Source organism: Myotis davidii, unplaced genomic scaffold (genome assembly GCF_000327345.1).
Source record: "Myotis davidii unplaced genomic scaffold, ASM32734v1 scaffold168, whole genome shotgun sequence".
In the NCBI taxonomy this organism is placed as follows: domain Eukaryota; kingdom Metazoa; phylum Chordata; class Mammalia; order Chiroptera; family Vespertilionidae; genus Myotis; species Myotis davidii.
In genome coordinates this window covers 12,988,151-13,003,996 of record NW_006383016.1, presented here as the reverse complement: position 1 = coordinate 13,003,996, position 15,846 = coordinate 12,988,151, and the positions used below count along the sequence as shown (strand labels likewise).

Sequence of the window (15,846 nt, the reverse complement as noted above, 5' to 3'; positions counted from 1 at the left end):
AGGGCCATATCTTTTTTATTTGATCACGTGCTTTCATCATTGTTAAGAGAGATGGGCCCACAGAGTCAGTCTTTGTGCTCCAGTGCCTCCTTTGTGCCAACCAAGGCTGCTATTAGAAGAATGGCATCCACTTTTTCCTGCTGGCAGGCAGTTTTCATTTATCATGGCCTGAGCGTACAATGGGGAATAGACTACAGTAAGCCTTACTATATTTTTTATTATTTGGATACTGAGGAAAGTCCATTTTCATTTCATTTCACTCTGGTTTCCTTAATAAGGATTTATAGAAACCTGAATGAATACAATATATTTTGAGACATCCAATTCCATAAGATGTAGGTGCTCTTCAAAGTGAGTAGTCCCAGAATTACATTTTTCTCTTAAATTTTTTTTCTACTTGAAGGTGATAAAAAGATTAGTCAGAAAAGCAACTTGAAAAAACTTATATCACTAAAGATTAGATGTTTAAAAATAATGGGTTAAAAGACCTATTTCTAAAGGTTAAAATGAAAATACTATACTTTCAGAAAATATCTTTCCTTTTTTTTTTTTTGTTAATCCTCATCTGAGGGTATTTTTTCCTTAGATTTTTTTGAGAGCTTGGTGAGGAGGAAGTGAAGGGGAGAGAGAGAAATAAAAAACGTCGATGCAAAAAAGACATATCGGTTGGCTGCTTCCTGCACATGCCCTGACCAGGGTCTGGGCTTGAACCTGCAACCCAGGTACGTGCCCTCGACCCCTCGGCGCGTGGGTCTGTATTCCAACCGCTGAGCAACACCAGCCAGGGCAGAGAATACCCTTCTTACACAGACATGGAGATAATCTCTGATCATATTTTAATATATTTAATTATTTGGCATTAATAATTAATTGCCAATTTTTGGCAGTTTATTATTAAATTTTTACTATAAAAGTAATGTGTGAATACTTTTTAGTTGTAAAAAATTTAAAACAAAATGAAATCTCCTTTGAGTTTCCTGTGAGCATTCCCCTCTCCCAACCCAAATTCCATGCTTCAAATCTGCCGTTAATACAAGGGCACATATTTTGAACTTTGATGATCTGATATTTTTGTTGGTATATTTGTCAAAAAAATGAAAGAAATAACCAATGAGCCATATGGAAAAGTAGTGTGGGAATAATGAAAGAAACAGAAATATTCAAATATTAATAAGTAAAAGAGGAATGATCTGGTTTCAGAAACCTTTTCACATATCGTTTCCTGCTCTGGAGATATGACTATATCATTTTCTTAGATTGGCTCGCAAGTACCCCATCTCCAGTATTTCAGTACCCATTATTCTCTATTTTTATTACTGGATACATATAGGAGGACTGAGTCTAAAGAAGGATAAGTATGAAAAGCATATTTTATTTACCTTTATCTGTTATTTAGTATTAATCCATTTGTCATAACTACCTCATGAAGTAGTTACTAATATCAGTTCCTTATAGCTGAGGAACTGAGGCAGAGTTTAAATAACTAACTGCCTAAAAACATGCAGCTTCTAAGTCGTAAGTCAAACTTAGTTTTAACTACTTTATTGTGCTGCCTTTCTAGATAAAATGACTAGCTCTTCTCCTGGGCCAGAATCCGAGGCTCCACACACTTCCAGCAGCTTAGTGACTAAGGGTTTGGTTAGGAAAATGAAAAGTCATTGTGGAGAATTAGGGGCTAATGATGTTAAGAAAGCTGTCACCATAGGTTGGGCGAGCTCTACTGAACATCAGAGAAATCGTCGATGAAATATTTATCCTGAAGCATAGAGCAAGTGGTGGGAGCTGGCATTAGGTCAGAGAACTTGGCAGTGAAGATCTCAGCCTGAGGAGCCCTGGTGAGCTGGTGGAAAATGAATTTGTGGGGAAGTGAGCAAAGCCACCCAGGACTGTGATGTGGAAGTTCATGGAAAGGTCCACAGGCGGCAGCAGCTGAAAAAGCCAAGCAGCAGAGAGTCCCAGGACCTCCTGAGAAAAGTGGCCTTCACTTTCCCTTTCTGTTTCAAATCTGAGGTTACTGACAGGGGACTACACAAGGAAGGGAGTTCCGGGAAATGAGGTGGCTGTGGTCATGGTGTAGATGGATGTGTGCCAGACTGACCACAGGCCATCTAGCCTAGTACCTGACTTCTGTTTTCAGCAGTCGCTAACGTAGTGCTTGCTTGTCACATGGGTAGGTGCTCTGAATAGGGACATATGGAGACTCCTCTCCGCCGCCCCTTCTCTTTCCTCTCTGAGGACTGCTGTATTGTCTTTTTCATTCTACTGTCCCAGCTCTGAGCATTGTGCAAGGCAAGCGGCGAGTTCTTGATAAAGTGGTTAAATGAATCACTGACAGCATGAAAGCGGACAGTGAACTGAAGAGTGATGAAATAGCAAGAGGATGGTACCTGAGCGTAAGCCAAAGGAAGTGAACCTGGGCTTTCTCAGGCCCCGCTGTATTTAAAATGGAGAGAGGGTTAACTCCTTTCCTAGCTTGCTGAATAGGCTTTCAGCTGAGCCTTCACAAGGTTTGCCATTCAGTTATGACTGAATCCTAGGTTTTCTCTCCCTCATTTTTCTTCTTAAAAAAAAGTTAATTAAAAGGGAGTAACATGAATGAAGTAAAAAATCTTTAAAAATAAAGGTTCTTGTGATAGATGGTATGTCAGCTTCTGTTACCCCAGGGTCTTTCTTTCACTCTTCCTCTATATATAGAAGCTACACAAATGAGTTTAGGACTTTTCTCATTAGAGACTTTGGCAGAGAGAGTCCCTTTTATTTTGACTGCATTAAGCAATTCCTTCACAATTCCTATAACTTCTGCCATCGGTTGCCAGTGTTTATTTAAAAAAATTGGCTTTGGTAAAATTTATTTTTAGTGGTTGAGCTGATACTTTGAATCTACATCAGTTGATATAGTAATATCACTTTATAAAATAATAAATTTCATGTCTAATTGTACATTCTGGAGAAAACTAGTAGTTTTAACTTCTGCATTAATAGCCATTGATAACAAATGGGGATAATTTTTTATACATTTTTCATTTATTATAGAAATGAAAATGTTTAGTCTTTGGGACTAGAATCTCATTTATCATAATACAATTCAACTTCTTTTATACTGGGAGAATTTCTTTTCTTCTCCCGCATGAGAGCTTTTACAGGACAGTGAATTCATTAATATACCTAGCCCACCTTCAAATATAAGATCACCATACTTCAGCGGTTTTCAACCAGTGTGCCACAAGAATTTTTAAAACATGCAGTACCTGACTATTTAGTCAGGGGCACTGACCTCTTTTCTCTTAAACTGTCAAATGAAAAATGACAACAGCCACTACAATAGCCATGCAGTGTGAATGAGTCACAATTATACTTATTTCTTTTGTCAGTGTAATTTTTGGCAAAAAGTGTAATTTTTGGTGTGCCACAGAATTTTAGTAACTAGTTTATGTGTGCCATGAGATGGAAAAAGTTGAAAATCACTGCCATACTTCATATATTACTTGGATTAAGAAAAACTTTTTCTTGAAATTAGTAAAATGTTATGTGATTCTCATCTTCCAACTATGAGTTTTTTATTATAGTACTTCCTGTGCACTAGTTTCAAGTACTGTATTTTTCCTTCCACCTTTCCAGGTTGTTTCTTTAGCATTCAGCCAAAACAACTCTGTAACTCCATTGATCTTGTAGTTGCTGTTTATCTGAACTGTGAAGCATTCACTGTCTAGTATCACATAGTCCATTTTATGATTTTATAATATTCTAGTTTTAATAATTGTTTTATTTTTCACATCTTTGGAGGTGGCAGCAGTTTACAGTTATTTCATTTACTTTGATTTTGCATATTTTCAGCTTTATCTCACAGTACTTAAAGGGTAGATCATAACTTCTGATGCATGCTACATAATTCTTAGCTTCACTGATTTGATCATTAGTGTATTTTGTCTTCTTGGATAAACCTTCAGAGTCCAGTAAAGGGAAGATAGTACTTGAAGGTGAACTTTTGTTTATAATAGATAGAAAAATGGATTTATATTATGTTTTCTTCACAATTGTCAAAATTGTAGGCAATTATCTTTTGTCTGAGTGCTTTGGTCATATTTATTCCTGAGTTGAATAATAGTTCTTTTATTTTTAAATTGGATTGTTTATTTCTTGTTGAGTTTTGAGAGTTCTTTATATACCCTACATACAAATCTTTTAGCAAATATATGCTTTGCAAAGATTTTCATAGTCTGTGGCTTGCCTTTTTATTTATTTTTTTAGCAGATTTTTTTTTTAAATCTTCACCTGAGGATTTTTCCCTCATTAATTTTTTAATATATTTTTATTGATTTCAGAGAGGAAGGAAGAGGGAGGGAGAGAGATAGAAACATCAATGATGAGAGAGAATCATTGATCGGCTGCCTCCTGCACGCCCCTACTGGGGATCGAGCTCACAACCCAAGCGTGTGCTGTTAACCAGAATTGAACCCGGGACCTTCCAGTCCGCAGTCTAATGCTCCATCCACTGAGCCAAACCAGATAGGGCTGAATAATAGTTCTTTATGTTAAGTAGTAAAAATTGGATGCTTGAAAATCCAGGTCATTATATATATACTCTGTAATCTTTGCTTGTGACTGCTTGTCCTACTCTTGAACCATGATCAAGTTAATTTTTTAAAACATATTTCTGTTGAGGAAGTATAATAATGTAAGGCACTGTGCAACAGATGATGAATAGAATACCAAAATGAAGACATGTTATATGCCTTCTAGGAAATAAGAAGTTGACTGTCAAGTAAATGTAATGTAAATTAGAAAGTACAGTGTCCGTATGAGAGAGACAGTTAAATTCCCTAATGGGTAACATGATTGTACTGAAAAAGAAGAAAGAAGATTGAGGTGAGCCACAAAGACTAATAGTTGACTGTTATTGTTGCCCAAAGCATGGGTATTAGTAAGATAAAATTTTTAAAGTAACAGCAAGCCAGACACTTGTAAAAGCATTGGAAACTTTAGCATAAAATTTAGTGTAAAAATTTTGAACCTGTAGCCATCTTTCTTACAACTTTTTTATAATAGGCATTTTGATGGCCTCAGCCTCTCACATTACTATCTTGGCAAAATTTTGAAGACGTTAATGGGATTAAATCTTAATAATTTAGCCTTGGCTTGTGTGGCTCAGTTGGTTGGGTGCCTACACCAAAGAGTTGCTGGTTAAATTCCCAGTTAGGGCACAGGCCTGGGTTTTAGGCTCGATACCCTATAGGGGGCATGCAGGAGGCAGCCCATCTTTGTTACATGAATGCTAGGATAAATTCAGACCGTAAAACTGGGCCCAACAATTAGAACTGTCTTATAGTGGAACATGCTGCTTGTTCTTTGGAATAGTTAAAGCTATATGACTATAAGGGATATTTTTTGAAGGGTTTTCTGCATTGGGTAGAGAAGATTAGATGAAATAAATTTTTTTAATGTTAATATTAAGGTGTATGTGAAATAACCTTGATAAAAATCAAGATTCCTTTGAGCTCAGGATGTTGTGGGGCCTTCTTTACATTTCTGGTCCAATGGTCATCTTTGTTCTCATAGTTTCCAGCAACCTATTTACCCCGGTACCTTCTGCTATCACTTAAAATTCTAGTATCTTATATGGATCCTCTGTATAGTCATTTTAATAATGCCTTTGCTACCATTCTTGATTCTTTTATACTCTTGCTAATCCAAACTCATTGAGGTTGTCAGCATCACACTGAAATGTGTTCCTTTGAGATTTATTTTGTTTATTAGGCATTTTTTCTATATCCATCTTTAAGACTACATTCGTCTTAAGAGTTTTATATCATTATGAAAGGTATTAAAATTTAAGAACAATTTTTATTGTGATTTTGAAAGATCTGAGCAGTATGATTTTATTTTTTTATTTCACCTTAGTTGCATTTATGATATTTATAAGTAATTATTCATGTAATTATTTGTTTGGTATCTGTGTAGACTCATAAACCTGAAACTTCATGGACAGGAGCTGTCCTCTTTACCACTCTGTATCCATGAACTACCACAAGGTTTGGTTCACAGCACGTACTTAGTATTTCACAAATAAATTCTTCCATCTTCCACCATGGCTAGCATTTGAAGCCACTGTACTGTGGAAGACTCTTTTTCTAGCCCTTTATTGTTAGGAGGAAATTGGTCCCTTTCTTCTTGTATGTTAATCATATTTCATTGGTAAAACTAGAGAATTACTGTAAAGGCAGTCTGGGATACTTCCGATTAAGTACCCATTATTTAGACATTTTCTCTGTATTTTTTATTTGGAAGCTTTTCACTCGCTTTTAGGCAAGTAAATTACTTTTGAAGAAAATACAAATTAGCTTACACATGTCCCCTTTGAAGTTACTTTAAAATTGATGTTTGTACTTTTGGGCATATTTTCTAACAACTTTAATGTAACTTGAAAGCTTTCAGGTTTTCTTTTCATTTTCTTTGCATTCTGTGTCATGTGGTAACTTTTCATCTTTTATACAAGTGCCAAAGGACTTATTGGGACCTATCTTTCCATAGTCTTTTACACACATGCATCATCTTCTGTTGTCTTTGAAGTTGTCAGATCTTCCTGTCTTAGATATTTTGTCTCTTGTTTGTATATATCCTTTTATGGTAAGTAAATACACTAAAAAGTCAAAATATTTTTTAGCAGCTTTGACTGAAACCATGTTGTTTTTCAAGATGTACTTTTTCTTATAGATCATTATTTTGGAAACAGACCTGAATCTCTTTTCCATCTTACTTAACACTATAAGTCAATAACTTGTTCCATATGGCAGTCTTCACTTGAGAATCAAATATCCTAGAATCTACTCTTACTACATTTGTTGTTAAATTAGTTGTACAGATACAAAGGGGCATCCTATTTAACAAAGTTAGAGCTTAAGTCCTAAGAATTTGAAAATCTGGAATATGTTTATTATATATTTTTTAAATTTAATTTTAACTTAATTATACATACAATTTTTTGACGGATTCATCCCTACTGAAATGACTAAAGGTTACTAAGTATTGTGTTCTTTTCTTAATTTACTTATCATTTTATACTGTTTTAATTAAATTATTATAGTTCTGTGAAGAAAGTTTTATTTGGAGGCTTCACATATCAGTTATTATTGAGTCTATTGTGAGACTCAAGGTGACCTTTGAGACATTAAACAGATTATATAACCTTTGTCTTTCATCCTTAGAAGAAATCCTGTCAAAATTTTTGTGGTGGAACTGGACCATACTTAACTCACTTTGGCTCCCTTGGAAGAGATTCACTGTGGGTTTTAAGGGATCTTATTTGGAACCCGAAGGCTTCTACTGTGTTTTTGCCTCTTGGAAATCCATCATTTTTCTTTATTTCCAAAAGTATGGAATAAAGAATAGGCAAAGCTTTAGGATTTTATTTATTTTGAATATAACATTATTTGTGAGAAGGGTTTTACAGGACTACCTATCATATAAAACATATATTTTATTTTATATTTTTAGGTTTGTAGTTATTTTAATTTATAGTGTTAACCCAACTGGTCATGATTTTCTTTTGCTTCTTCCACATATTTTCCTAATCCTGTTAATATAAATCAAAATAGATAAAAATAAACCCTACAGCCAATGGATAAGAAGGGAAAACACTCACTTTCAGTACTCACTACTCCATGTGTTAGATGCCAGCAGCCAACAGAAACAGATGGCACTTTATTCAACCTGATTTATATATGTAACTAACATTTTTCTATTGCATATTTCATGAGTTTTATATAATGTATGATTGTTTTCAATATGTTCTATAATTGGAAAACATACTTATTTTTTAGAATATATATGTAAATTTATATATGTGTATGTATACATATACTGGTGTGTATATATATAAATATATATATTTTATATAGAAGCATTTTGAACAGCTGCCAGATAGCTACTGGCATTTATTCCTTAGTATAAATCTGAAGATATTTGGCTTTACAGAGGTTTTCAAGGTTTGATTTACTTGTCCTAATTAACATTGAATTTGAAATTTTGCTCAAGAATAAGAATTTATATATATAAATTATATAGCAAGTCATTCCTTATGTTTTATCTGGCTACATCATAGTTTATTTATTTATAATATATTTTCATTGATTTCAGAGAGAGGAAGGGAGAGGGAGAGATAGAAACATCAATTATGATAGACAATCATTGATCTGCTGCCTCCTGTATACCCCATACTGGGGATCAAGCCTGTAACCTGGGCATGTGCCCTGACTGGGAATCGAACCAATACCTTGTCCTGGTTCATAGATGGACGCTCAACCAGTGAGCCATACCAGCCTGGCTCATGGCTTACCTATTAATTGTTGTTTGTGTAAATGTTGATTTATCATAAAAAAAGGTAAATTGTTAGGTACAGAGAAAACTGCACATATGAATGCGTAAAACCCATCCTATGATATTAAAGATGAAAATATGAAGATACTGTCTTCTAGCTTTAAACTTAGTTCACTTGTCAAATGAATCATTCTAACCTGGGAAAATCATGCATCAAACAATTGCAAATTAAAATAACCTCAGTTCTAAAGAATTAATTTAAATTTGTTACATGTCTTCTAGTCCAAATGAAGTTATTGAAACATTTAATTATTTGTTTCAGATGAATAAGCTACTAAAATATTTTATTATTTTCTAATACCATTTCATTCTCTTGGTGGATGTTTTTATCACCTCCTGTTTTCAAGTAAATGTACCATACACAGATAAAGAGCCAGGTGATCTAAGCCGCTCGGGTTGAATTGTTCTTTAGGCAAATAAAGTTCTTAAAATATGACAAACCAAAAAAAAATAATAATAATGTGTCAAGATTTGAAGTGAGTTTCAAACTTTCCATTTGCTTTTAATAGCTTAGTAATTGCAAAAAGAACCACAATTTGGAATTGAACCTTCAGTTGATCATTTGGAACTTCTAGGTAATGTGTCTGCTTTATTTTGTTTCTAAAATAGTGTCAGCCTCAATGTATATCATAAAATTACCACCTGGTTTTGAATACATCTATACATCTAATATGGGGCAAGTTCTTTGATAATTTAAATTTGTTGGGTGAGCTGAACATGTTTTTGTTTTTCTTTCTTTTTACTTTTTTGCACAGTTTCTCCCACTTTTTCACTCTCCTTACATTTTCTAATTCATTCAGGGGCACCATGTGTAAGATACGTTCTGTTGTGATCATAGGCAATTATGACTTGTCGTGACTATTTCATTGAAACTAGAAAGAAACCAATAGCTCTCAGCATTTTCTTGGAGGAGTTGGTATTGTCAAGAGTTGTGTTTGGATTAAATCACCTTACATTTTTTTCTTTGTGAATATTAGTGATGTGATAAATGCTGAAGAAGCTTGCTATAATTTACTTTGGTAATGGATCATGGTAGTCACTATACTGTGTAGGATAGCAAATTGGGTAGAATACAGTGTTAATTTGGGATATTCCCTGGGCTGCTTTTTCAAAGCTCTAAGACAATGTCATTTCATATCCTTATAATATTTTTCTGACTAGAAATTGTTTATGTTGCTTATGGCTAGTTATTTAAAATTACTACAGGAATATAGCAATGATTACTACTTAGTAATAAATGCACTTAATTTAAAATAACTGTTTTAGATACTTATAAATACACTTACTCATTTTAAAAATAGCATTTAATTAAATATATGCATATTTATATAAGAAGGAAGTTAAAAATATAGAGAGGTGTAATTACGCCATCGTTTGTTATGATCATTTATTGGCACTATTGTGCCTTTTGATACTAATTGCAGTATGAGTATGAAAAACTGAATTGATGGAGTCATTCCAGATGCTTGAAGATTTAAAGTATTAATTATAAATTGTAAATAATTGTATGTCTTCTAAAGAATTGAAAATGTGAACTTGGAGCTTTCACCTATATATTTCAAAAATCATTGCACTGATTAGTTGATTCAAAAACTAAATAAATGATTCATTTGCTATTTTATCACCTAAAAGTTGGGTTGAATGAAGAGAAATATGGCAGTGTGTGAAGGCGTTGTGAGCATTTTGGCATTCTGACATGTTTATAGAACTACTAGTAAAATGAGTAATTTGAATATTTTCCCTTTGATATTGGTTATTCTGGTCACCTTGATTGAAATACCTTATATGCAGAAATTATGCAAATTGAGAAAATAGCTTATTAGAGAAGGAAACAATAGTTTATCCTTTTAAAAAATTCATTTCAGAGAGGGAGAGAGGGAGGGAGGAAAGGAGGGGGGGGGAGGGAGAGAGAGAGAGAGAGAGAGAGAGAGAGAGAGAGAGAGAGAAAGAAAGAAACATCAATGATGAGCGAATCATTGATCGGCTTCCTCCTGCACATCCCGCCCTGGAGATCGAGCCGGCAACCGGGCATGTGCCCTGACCTGGAATCAAACTGTGACCTCTTGGTTTATAGGTTGATGATCAACCACTAAGCCATGCCAGCCGGGCAATAATTTCCCCTTTTGACAATATTTTATCATTTATATTTTCTAGCATAATCATTTATGAGTTTCAATCCAACCACTTATTTATTTTATTCCAACAAATTTATTCAGACTTTGTAATACATATCTTATTAAGTTTAATTGGGTTTAGAAGGAGTATTACATGACCTTACCAGTTTGGAGATGAACTGTTTTGGAGGACAGAAATTAAAGCATGAAGGATAGGCATGTCACAGAAGGGAAAGATGGATATGTAAAGAGGTAGACATAAAGTTTGAGTTAGAACTTAGATAAATGTTGTCAATATTGGGGACTCTTTTTCGCTAATATTCTCAAACTTTAATGAGAGTGTGGCTTACTTGGGGATCTTGTTAAAAGGCAAATTTCAATTCAGTATGTAGTAAGAATTAGGATTCTACATTTCCAGCAAGGTCCTAGGGAAGGCCAGTGCTTATGAGCCATGAGTGGTATTTTGAGGAGCAATGCTCAGTACTGTTCTTTGGCATTAAGAATACATGTAGGGTCTGCATTTAAAGACTTTTCTTGATAACAGTCTTACTTTTTCTTCCCAATTCCCTACATAATGTGATTAAAACATACTAATTGGCAGTACAAATGTAAATGAATACATAGTTTATAAATTTACTTATTTTAAATGACTAGTCCAGTAAAGTATTAGTTATCTAAAGGCAGATTAAATAGTATGCAATGAGCCATGGTATTACAATAACAAGGGACTCAGTATTATGAATTGAAATGACAGTACTTTAGGAAAACATCAATATATTATGTTGAATAGCAATTCTTTTTAGAATTATTTGGTAACCATAATCTGGGAATGTAATTTGTGGGGGTGGTGCCTCCTTTCTCTTCCATTCTCTGAAGAGCTGTGATCTGCACATGGAATTGTAGGTCTACAGAGGCTGTGCTATGTGGGTGGAGATTTTTAACATATCGGCTGTAAATATTTCTGTAGTTCATACTTTATTACTCTTAAACCTCTGGATTTTGTCTTTCAAATGGTAAATGTGTTCTGAAATACATATTAAATGAATTTAAAATAAGTCATTTATATCATATTTTGCTTAGTTTTATTTTAACTAGAATTTGGGGAAATCTGAGATCTTTTCCTCCCACTTTTTAAAAAATTGATTATTGCCCTAGCCGGTTTGGCTCAGTGGATAGAGCTTCGGCCTGTGGACTGAAGGGTCCTGGGTTTGATTCCGGCCAAGGGCACATGCACTGGTTGTGGGCTCGATCCTCAGTAGGGGGCATGCAGGAGGCAGCTGATCAATGATTCTCTCTCATCATTGATCTTTCTGTCTCTCTCTCCCTTTCACTTCCTCTCTGAAATCAATAAAGAAATATATATATATTTTAAATTATTTTTGTTGCACAAACATGCATGCATACCCATATACATGGGCATACAGTCGATCTAGTATGGGTCTAGGTTTAGCATTTCAGCTGTAGAAATCGTGTAACTTTTGAAAATTTAATTTTTCTGCATAAATCATAATTGTATATGAATTATTTAAATAATATTCAAACTAATTTTGGATAACTTTTCTTCTCAGATATTTGTGCTATTTAAAAGTATAGCACTATAAAGTGTTTAATTTTTCATGTTTTTTTTTCCATGAGACATAAATAGTGCAATAGAACTATACAGCATTACTTAGAAATACTAATTTTCTAAGTGCTTAACCTAAGTGGTAACGTTTAACAAAGAAAACTGTTTTTATTATTAATTAAACATTAGATATTTTTGTGGATTTCTTTTTCTTTTTTTTAGAGAACCAGAGGACGGAAACGAAGCTTCATTCCTGATGAAGAAAAACATGAGGTTGGAATAAGTTAAGCATTTTTTGGACAGTCTATTTTGAAAAACTTTTTTGCTAAAAATTATTTCTGTTTTCATCGTCGCCTGATTTTGTTTTATGTTTTGTTTTGTTCTCCTGGGATGGCAGGAGAGAGTTCCTAGAGAGAGAAGACAGAGGCAGTCTGTGTTACAGAAGAAGCCCAAGGCTGAAGACTTACGAACTGAATGTGCAACTTGCAAGGGAACTGGAGACAATGAAAACCTTGTCAGGTAAGCTGGATTCTGAGACTTTGTCTTTAGGGGATTAAGGCTGCATTTTCATCATTTTCTCATCACAGATATAATGGGGAGGAAAAGCACAGTGCAGGACCTTTTATAAAACCTACCACACATTGGATATTCTCTGGAGCTAGATGTAATTAGGAGCGATAATCCGAATTTTGAACACAAGAGAAGTTGACAGTACTCTGCTTATAGAGGCCACAGAAAGAGTTTGTACTAAGATTGTTTTATCTCATTAAATACTGAAATTACTAAGTTCTCTTAGCATGTTACAGAACTTAAACTTTATTAGCAATAATGATAAGGTAGAGATAACTTTTTATAGATAAGAGCTCCATCAGTAGTTCTTTACTGTTTACCAAAACAAATGTGTTGAATGCTTCTCTCTTGTGAAATAAAGAAAGGTGAAAAGATGGCCTAGATAGATCTTACCTTGTTTTTTTGTTTTGTTTTGTTTTGTTGTTTGTTTTGTTTTGGTACCTTTTTTTTAGCAGACATAATGCTAATCAGGAATCTCAGCTGATATTGCTATTCCTGATGGTCCAGACACTTCTAAATTTAGCCATTTGCTTCTTTTTCTGAGATGAAGGAATTGCTCAAAGCCTTCCGTGAGATAGAGAAGTGGGTGGGTGAACTAAGGAAACCTCATTTAAAAGAGTTATCACTTTTTCGAAGGACAGTGACATAAATAATCTTTTAGTATGTCAAAGGAACCCCTCTGATTTCTTGCAAAATTGTCTTTCATAAAAACCCCTACTAAATTACATGAGGGCCCAGAAATTAAAAATTTCAAAAGCAGTAAATTGAAACACATGTATTAGTTCTATTATATGATTTTAAATATTTGCTTCCAAATGATGTCATTTATTTGTCATTAAAATTATAATTTCTATTTGTCTTAATTCCTCATATAAAAGCAAGAAGTTTGGAATTTATGTTTTTTATACTATAATTGAGGAAGATTAGGGGAAAATTAAAATTATAGTGAAAAAAAACAAAGTGCTTCAACAAAGTCCAGGAAGTCTGTAACATGTGGCCAGTGTTTCTTGAATGTCGTGAGAGCTCTCCTTGAGGTTAAACTCATTTAAATTTAGGATAATGTAGTTCTAATGATAGAAGATACCCATGAATAATTCTGACCACAATGTAATTTTCTAATTTATTAAAAAAAAATTCCAAGCGAAGCATAACATGATGGAGTGCATGAAACACTAAAACAACAAAAATGAATAAACAAAAGGGGGGGAAAATACCCCATAAAAACAATCTTATATAGTGGACAAAATTCACTATAGGGGAAATTGCCTTGGGGTTGAGGATGGCATTGTTGTGCATGATCAATTTGGAGAGCTGGTTATCTCCTTTTTAATTAATTGAACCTATAGGAATATCTATTCTCTTATTTATTTATTTTTAACTAGTAGGTTCAGGCCTTTTTACTATAAGACCTATACATTTTTACCAGGTTTTTATTTACTTATTTGATCATGTATTTGAAAAAAATAATCCAGGAAATAAATACAACCTTTATTTAAAAAACTACTTTATAATTAAAGCTCTTTAACACATATTTTAGTTGTCTTAAAAAAATAGATACCATTTTTCTTGTATTCTTGATAATATTTTTGAGTAATATTAGTCTTTCATCTCACTTATTTAATTAGTTTCTGTTATAAAGTTTTCATTCCTAATTGCATTATTATAGCATGCCAGTGTCTGGGATTCTGTGAAAGACTTCTTAGAAGGTAAAGATATTTTTGTTACTATAGAAATGACGGTATACAAGCCTTCTTCCATGGTTTTACCTTGTTAAGAAGATAACATCACAGATTTTCTTCAAAGGACTTAAAGAGATAATGAAGAGGACTTAAAAAGTTTTATAAATATTATATATTAATGTATTTGAGAACAAAATAAACTGGATATAAAGCAATGCCATAAAATGTTTTATGGTTATAATGTGGTTGCTCCATAAAATGAAAATAAAAAAATACACATTCAGTTTAAGCACTATTGCTCTTGAGTTCAAGAAGAATTACAATTCATGTAGAATTTAATAGGTTTAAAAAGATAATCTTATAAGCTAATATCTGCCATTTCCCTTAACATCTCTTTTGTTTTGTAACTGGCACCACCATTGTTTACAAATTCCCTAAAAAGTCCACACATTTATGATTAAGTTGCATCTTAATATTATGTACACATGAAATTTTTTTTGTAACATTAATTTTAAGACTTTATTTTCTCTAAGGACATATTTCAGTGCTTGGTTAGGATTACATTATACTTATATATATGTCTATTAGGTTCTCATAAAATTAAACTTCTTGGGTCATAATTTAATTAATAATCTCTTATTGAATATACCACATGTATTTCCCAAGTTTCTTTGAACAAGCAAATATGACTCACTAGAACCTGCTGTTTAGCAGCTATGATTGTGAAACCACACTTCTCTATGTAATTCAGGCTGTATAAAAATTCCTTCTTAATTATTTTCCTTGCTTTTTCGGTTCTTATATATGTCAATTTACATGTATAATTTTTTCTATTACTGGGGAATTGCATTCAGTTTATCAGTCAGTTGTAATAGTAGGTTCCAACTGTTATTGTTTGCCTCTTTAGCTTTCCTCAGGTCTTATGGCAATTTCTGTGTCTCAGTTTTTCCCTTTATTGTTGTACATGGTAAAAATCACATTCTGCTCTATTAGGGACTGTTAATAATTGCTGAGTGATAGTAAATTCTTTCCATATAAAATAGTGCAGCAGTGATATAATTTAGTAATACAAAGGATACACATATATGTGGATTCTGAAATAAAGGTTCCATTTGTTAAATATGTTCCAGTAATAATAAATGCTTAATTTTTTTTTACCTTTCAGAGAATGTGTATGTTTTGTTTTTGTATATAATTATTTCTAGAATATGTGGGACAAAAAATTGAATTTGTTGAAACTCATTCTTCTGAAGTGATTAGATTGAACTATTTCCATTAGACATGGGAAATGTAAACATTGTCAAGATCTTAAAGAGAAGATGGTTTTACACCATTTTATGGACTTCTTGAAAATAATGTTTCCTTTTTTGCCATTTACTTTTTAAATTTAATTAAAAATTACCTGGGAAGTTTCTAATTAAAATATGTATTTCTTTATGTTACTTAGTATTTATCTCTTTGTGATGGATGTTGTTTATTGGAGGTAGTTTTGGGCCCATTTAGTGTCTGTCATTTGTGGGGTTTTTTTTTGTTTTTTTATTATTAT

At 33.1% G+C, this 15,846-nt stretch overlaps 1 protein-coding gene across 6 annotated transcripts in view; it reads left to right on the top strand.

Annotated features, from left to right (window-relative positions):
• Positions 1-15,846, top strand: part of PHF14 (PHD finger protein 14) — a 153,156-nt gene that overhangs the window by 48,405 nt on the left and 88,905 nt on the right. For 4 of the 6 annotated variants that reach the window (XM_006779066.2, XM_015558177.1, XM_015558178.1 and 1 more), the window contains exons 15-16: positions 12,274-12,324; positions 12,449-12,570. In XM_006779066.2, coding sequence (XP_006779129.1) covers positions 12,274-12,324; positions 12,449-12,570 — 173 coding nt within the window. Of the gene's footprint in view, positions 1-12,273; positions 12,325-12,448; positions 12,575-14,287; positions 14,416-15,846 lie in introns of those variants that run through there. The other 2 variants (XM_015558179.1, XM_006779068.1) reach the window with 2 other exon arrangements.